The sequence below is a fragment of the Pygocentrus nattereri genome, chromosome 29, assembly GCF_015220715.1.
Source record: "Pygocentrus nattereri isolate fPygNat1 chromosome 29, fPygNat1.pri, whole genome shotgun sequence".
Lineage (NCBI taxonomy): Eukaryota > Metazoa > Chordata > Actinopteri > Characiformes > Serrasalmidae > Pygocentrus > Pygocentrus nattereri.
In genome coordinates, this window is record NC_051239.1 from 15,765,328 (window position 1) to 15,772,713 (window position 7,386).

The window sequence follows — 7,386 nt, forward strand, 5'->3', positions numbered from 1 at the left end:
CACGGATGTCTCAACATGTTTGCATAATTAAATTGGTAAAATGTAAAAGCCATTCAGGCTCAGCCTCAGAAACTGGGGGTAGTAGGAACCAGACGGCCATAGCGTTAAAAGCCTCTAAAAGCCGTGTTACAGAGTAATTACACAACAGAATAGATTCAAACGTACTGCCCGAGACAGTTTTACCCCAGTTTTAAGATCAGGTTTTGGCTGAAAATATATTTTCTATAAAACACTCATAGCAAAGAGACAAATGAGCAGAGACGTATGGAAAATACGACCCAAAGAAAACATGCTTTTCAGACTAATCACCATTTTAGCATGATCAATATTACAAAGCTATTTTACACGGGTCGTTTTGGACAGTAGACATCACATCGAAACGGACGTTGCGAACATCTCGACTGATGTAGAAATTGTGAAAAATGTAGGGAACTCCGCTTTAATCTTGGTGCTGCTTGGGATGGAGTTTAACAGGTCAGCTTTCTCTGTAGTGTTGGGTACTGTTGTCAAAAATCCAAGCATGTTAAAGTGCTTTTCACAAGGTTTTGTTCAACTCCATCACTGTAGATACAGCCTATTCTAGTAATCTAATAAATACTGTACCTGCTGCTTATCCCTGCAGTTTTCCTTTGAACACTACATATGCAGAGACATGGTTCTTTTCCCCCAATAATGTTTAAAATAAAGAATCTGTATACCTTCTTTCCTATGCATCACATCTATACAAAGAAATACTTGAAGGAGATTCACTATTTGGACACATTGGGCAGTCGTGGGCAGTTAGGGATCTGGCCCTGTGACCAGAAGGTCGCCGGTTTGATCCCCAGGGCCGACAGTCCATGACTGAGGTGTCCTTGAGCAAGACACCTAACCCCCAACTGCTCCCTGGGCGCTGTGGATAGGGCTGCCCACCGCTCCGGGCAAGTGTGCTCACTTAGTGCCCCCTTGTGTGTGTGTATGTGGTGTTTCACTTCACAGATGGGTTAAATGCGGGGGTAGAATTTCCCCGGTTGTGGGATCAAAAAAAAAAAAAAAAAAAAAAGTATCACTTACTATATTAACCACCAGGGTTGGGCAGTAATGGAACACACGGTCATCTTTACGTTTGAAATATTTTTATATATTGCTTCATGTAGTTTTGGCTATTTTGTTAATTGTGAGATCAGGAAAGTAAATCGAAAGTAATAAGAACAACTTCTACAATTAAATTCAGATCTGTAAGGAGAGCAAATGGTTGTTTCAGGCAGTTTTTCAGTTGACTGTATCCACCTGGCCAACGCGCTGCATGGAGGGGGAAAAACAACACCACACCACACAGACACACAAAACCAGGATGCTATTATCAAGCACAAAATAATGTTTATTTATTTCTTTAAACATATACAGAGTCTTTGTGATCGGAGTGCAGCTTGTTTGGGCTGGGCTGAGTAACGTAATGCAGAGAGAGGTGTACTCTAGGCAGAAGCAATCAAAAACAGCTTTGATGAGAGGGAAAAAAAAAAAAAGGTAACCAACAATAAATAATAATTGAGTTGCACATCTGCTGAAGGTTTAAATAGACTTGGCAAAGTGGATGCGAAATACAACAAGTAACAGAGGACAGAAATCTCTTACCAGAAGTGTTTCACCCAAAAGCAGAGGATTCTGCATAATAGACTATATAAAAAGTCCAATTCAAACTGAATTGATGGAATAATAAAATGTACACTAGGGAAAGGCCCCAAAAGGAAAAAAAAAATGAAGGTATACAAAGCAAAAGAGTTCTACATATATTCATCACAGGCAACCTGTACAATTCACAGCTTGGCAGAACCACGGTTTCATGACCTCTTCAAACATGGGGTAGAAAAAAGTGGCTCCATTTATAGGAACTGTGTAGTGGAGAACCTGACTATGCTGGTCAAAGTATTTTAGTTGCAAAGATCACGCTTCGATTGTGGAGGGGGGAAAGTGCAGTTATATAGCAGTGTCCTCAGGGCGCTAGGCCATCCTGCTCAAAATGAGCCCCAAAGCCTTTTGAACACCTAACAAAATAATAATTCAAAAATAAAAAGAACCGCAAAAGAAAGCAGTGAATCGTGTGATCAACTGACTGGTCCATGCTCTGCCCACAAACCTTTTTTTTTTTTTTGGAGTAGTTGGCCTCATCATGTTGGATAATTCATTGTTTCCAGCCCACGTAGTTTTGATTAGCTTTAACAACTTAGGCCAGCCCGGCAGTGTAGAGACTCAACATGTAGTCAGTCTAAACAAAATACGCAATTATTTGAACTGCATTTCTGCCGAATGTTCGGAGTAGCTGTCCAACCTCAATTACAAAAGAAGACATTTATGGGCAGAGCATCAATATGTGTGACACACATACACAGTATGGTATTTGTATCTGCACATGGCTTACGGCTGGATTTTACATAAAGTTTCAGACTCAGTACTTTACATTATATCTAGATGACCTGCTCGGTTTGCTGTACTAGAGTTAACGTATTGCCTTGTGCACTGCACTGTGTGCTTGTACGCATAGCCACTGTTGCTCACCATCAAATCACTAAATTAGATCAGTCAGGACAAACTAGCAGCACTAAATAAAGGCTAAGAAAACTTATTAGACCATATAAACATGTCTACTGATTGCACTGCCCTACAAAGGAAAAACAATACACCCAAAGCAAAATGTTTATCAATATAGTTACAACAAGGGAAAAAAACTAAAATAATAGAAATCTAATTAAATTAAACTCACATTAGTCTGTTTATGGAACACTAGGCAGTCCCGTACAGTGCCAAAGTCAATGCTTGCCCCTGGTGTGTGGATAAGGCTTGTGGCAAGGCCATTTCTGAAAGCTTTTTATTTCTATTTTTTTCCTGCTTTTTCTTTCTTTTTTTTTTTAAATCGTGAAAGAGGGTGAAATTGCACTTAAATCTGCGCAGCTACACTGTCCCTATCTTACACAACTGTTACATTCTGAGACGTCTCCAACGTGCACACACGACTTCTCCAAAGTCACTCATCCCCACCTTTACAAAAATAACTAATAAAATGGACTGAATTTTGTAAACTTGTAAACTTTACGATGAGCATGCAAACGCGCCGTTCTTGCCTCAACACGCACAACATGAAACAAGCACCACATGAAATTGGAGTTCATTTTTCCACAAATGTAATTACAGCGATGGTATGGCCCTTGTTGTCCACTATCAAGACAGCAAAAGCATGCAAGTGGCCAACGTTTTAGGAGGTTACAATGTTGGTATAAACATTTGCGAATTCTCACATTGTGCTTGTTAACGGCTTCGCGCTGGGGCCGTAAGCCAAAAGGTTTGTTTTACACTCGACACTAAATTAAGAGCATGGTTCATGCAGTGCTTTATATGAAGGGCTTTTAAAATTGTAAACAATCTAACAAAAACCTCAAGCAGTGGGAAGTGCGAGACAGAAAAATAAGTGATATTGCATTAAAACAACAGGAGATTCCTAGTAACTCGAGGAAGTGCCAGCCTTTTTGAGGGGAGGCTTGCTGATTTATATGGGAAAACCTGTTTCATTACCAAGGCACTACATTCTCCTTGAATGTCTCTTTTGCATGTAGGGAATCTGCAATGTGGTCTGAGACTGCATTTTGTGTACATGGTGGCCAATTCTATCAGTAATTGTCTTGTATTTAAAAAAAAAAAACCCACAAAACAAAACATTAGGGTACCAACCAGAGCCCTATATCTGGGAGTTTAATAAATGCATGTTGAGATTTAGTGCTCTACCTTTTTACTATTACAGGTAGATCAACATAATTCTAAATGGATACTTCTAGAGTTCCTGAAATTTAGTTTCTCTGAGTGTTCATGTATCTATTTAAAAAAAAAAAAAAAAAAAAGACCACATGAGATTATGACCAATTATGGCTGTAGAATTCATAAAGGCCATAGTGATATTACAGACAAATGCAGACTTACCTTCACTCGCTCAACTTCATGTGCACATACACACATTATTTACAGGCTCTGGGGTTATGTACAGGTGCATCTGCCGTCAAAGGCAGGATGTTACTGACATCATTACCACTGGACCAATGCAAAAGAACTATGGGTATTGTAGTTTCAATGTGAGGCCAGGGTAACCCCACACAGTATTTGAATGCAGGATTCTGGTGTAACAAACCTCTTACCAGAGACTGATTTGAATGGGGCATTGAATGGGTATCAACTCAAGACTACATAGCTTTGCATTACAAAGAAAAACAAGTTACTGAAGCTATTGGCCCAGAACATTGCTTATGGAATGGACAGGAGTACATTTGGTGACGTAATTACACAGTCCTAGCGCTGCCAGGGCACACGGGGTTGTCCGAGCCATTCAACTTCATGGGAAACGATTGTAGTGCAGGGTTGGCCAATGCAGAGAAGGGTACCATACCCGCCGTGCCAAGCATGTTCACTGGCCCCATTGTGCCAACTGGACAGGGAATTCCAGGCCACTGGGTTGAGTACCCAGGGTTCGGCATCACCCCTCCAAAAGGACCGGTGGGAAGCAGGTAGCCGGCTGGCTGGAGGACAGGTGAGGGGGTGGTGCTGAGGGCGGGGGGCACTGCAGGACCCAGAGCAGCTGAGAGCGGGCAGGGAGGCGGCAGCTGGAACTGCAACGAGCTTGGAGGGACTGGAGGCCTTATCTGCACACGGGGAAGGAGAGAGACTTCATAAATAAGGATACTGTTACAATCACACGTAGCCCTCTAGTGGTAATAAGAAGGTACTCCAGTTTCTGCCTATCCTTTAACAATGCCTTAAGGATAACTGTAATAACAAGGTGATTATGTGGAAAAACAGCGCAACAGTACTGCTGTTTCTAAATGCTCCAAAAGTGCTTATCAGATCATTTGGGAAGGCACTTCAGGTTTGGGAAAAACACGGTGAACAAAACATACCTGATTTGCAGCTCCACCCATAGGCATGGAAGTGGCCTTGAAGTCCTGATGGCGTTGCTGCTGTTTGATCTGGTTGAGAGAGGGCCGTGGCTGAAGGCCGGCAGCAAGTGTTTCTTTTGCCCAGTCGTCGACAAGCTTGTGCAAGTCATCTGTAAATGTCCCGGTTTTATTGTTGCTGTTGTTTGTCTGAGCCTGAGCCAGCGTTGTGATTGGCCGAGGAGCAGGCGCAGGCATAACCGCAGGGGGTGGGATTGATTGCTGATTTGATGCTGAGGTGACAGGGGTGGCACCGGTGCTGTGCGATGACCCTATGAGAGACAGCTGACATGTCAAAAATTGATCATGAATAAAAGAAGAAGCAAGCCTAGAAATCCTATTTGCCTGAGCTGTTGATAATCAGTTGGCTGCTCACTTACAACTACATTAAACAGACACGATACTGAATGGTTAATTGCATTTCACCAATTAAGATGTAATATCTGCCTATTATGCATTAAGTTTTAATTGTTTTGATTAAATAAGCAGCCAAAAGATTATGAATGAACCCACTAGTATGACTGCTGAAACATACATGTCAAAGAATCCAAAAGATGCATACAAAAACAACAGAATTAGCACTTCACTGAAGTCACACCACATATCGCCATGCACTAGAAAAAGAAAAAAGAAAAAGTTAAATAAATGAAGTGACAAAAACACTTCATTATTATATTTTCACACGCTGCTGTACACTCTATTGCGAACACACGAAGATGACTGCAGCAGCACTTACATAAGTGACCATGCCCAAAGAACGACAGAACGAAAAAAGAAAAAGAAGAAAGCCAAGGGAGGATGAGAAAAAAACATAAGGAAGAAAAGGGGACAGCAGAAGAGAGTAAATAGGATAGTTACTACTACTGCGCTCTTTGCCTAGACATAGTCGTTTCAGAGTGGACCCTATAGAGAGGCAAAACAATACAGACACACATGGTTAGGGGGTAAGGCAGGAAACAACGCACACCACACAGCTCATTGGACAAGCTGCTGGAGAGCCAAAGACAGCGGCCAATCAGTGAACACAAACAGGATCAGAAGGAGGTGCTGGGAGATTTAATTAGCCAGTATAAGTTGGGTGCTGGGGGAGGTGGGTGCAGGTGATCATAGAAAATGACCCCGATGGGCAGTTCTCAAATCAGAAAAAGAAAGCTGAAGGTGGAATAAATCTTAGCGTAATGACTAGAGACTGAAGCGCTCTAATATCTACCATTATAATAAAAGGGGCAAGAAATCAAATTTACTCATTTCTTCTTAGCCAAATTGTAAATGATCAGCCAGGACATGTTTGGCATGCAAGTTAGCTTTCTCACTTTTGAACTGGAACTAAGACGCTAATGTACATAAGTTATGAATCAAGTGCCAAGTGTCACCACGCTTACCGCACCAAACATAACTGACAAGTTTTTGTTTTTTTATACTGAGAAATTACAGGAAATTGTTAGTCTTTTTGAGGAAGGAAACTTATAAGGTAAATTCTAAAATAAGAGGAACGTAGAACCTAGAATTTTAGATTTGTAGTGAAAATTTCAGCTTCAATTATCATAAACAAGCTGAAACTACCTAGTTAAAAAGAATGCATATGAAAGCTGTGTAAAAATAACTTGCACTGCTACAATCAAGCATTTGTTTGCATTTTCAGTGAAACATAAAATGTGCAATAAGTTAAATATTAAATTAGCTGCACCCTGTCATTCCATAGAGGATTGATGAAAGATTTCATACCAAAAACTATGATTCGATCTCCGCACAATACTGCTCTACTTTTACTTTTAGCATTAACTCATTTGACAGTGCAGCCGCCAGCACTTAAGCCTCCTCTTCTTCATCCCACATAAAATGCTTTAAGCCACAGTGGTCAAAGATTTTGCTTGTTTGATTATTGATAACATGGCTGCCTTTTTTTACCTAGGTAAAGTCTCAATTTTACAAATACTACTGACTTTGAGACTTAACACTTGGGATTTGCTTGATAATTATGGCTAAAAGACTTATATTTCTGTATACCTCTGTTGCCAACACAGTGGACAGAACTCAACTCACCAGCTTCATGGGTTTTAATGTAAGAGTCAAGGCTAGTTTATGCAAATGGTACAACTTTTTGTCTGAACTACTTAATAAACCAATAGACAGGAAAGTATATTCCTAGATCTCCACTGTTATGTAAAGTTCTGAAAGAAAAAAAAAAAAAAATACTGAAACTGTCCTTTAAGCAGGTCCAATTCAAAGCAGATGACCTAAACCTCTTGGCAACAAATAAGATCTAAATTAATTATACTGAACATTTCACTTTAAGACCCCTATTTTTTCACCTCGTGAACAAAAAGTGAATTGCAATGTTGCTTTGAGCTTAAGTGAGAGAAGGAACTTGTATAATCAGTTTGGGGGGGGCGGGGCTGTAAATATTTGAATACATATTAACAGAACTAAAAGG

General features: G+C 40.5%; 1 protein-coding gene across 2 annotated transcripts in view; it reads right to left on the bottom strand.

Annotated features, from left to right (window-relative positions):
• Window positions 1–1,339: 1,339 nt before the first annotated feature.
• The window catches only part of LOC108432102 (serine/threonine-protein kinase WNK2-like), an 82,347-nt gene continuing 76,300 nt past the window's right edge, over window positions 1,340–7,386 (bottom strand). For both annotated transcript variants that reach the window (XM_017705702.2, XM_017705703.2), the window contains 3 exons: window positions 5,811–5,855; window positions 4,917–5,224; window positions 1,340–4,661 (listed from right to left, as the gene is read on the bottom strand). In XM_017705702.2, the coding sequence (XP_017561191.1) occupies window positions 4,302–4,661; window positions 4,917–5,224; window positions 5,811–5,855 (713 nt within the window). In that variant the 3' untranslated portion in view covers window positions 1,340–4,301. The remainder of the gene's footprint in view (window positions 4,662–4,916; window positions 5,225–5,810; window positions 5,856–7,386) is intronic.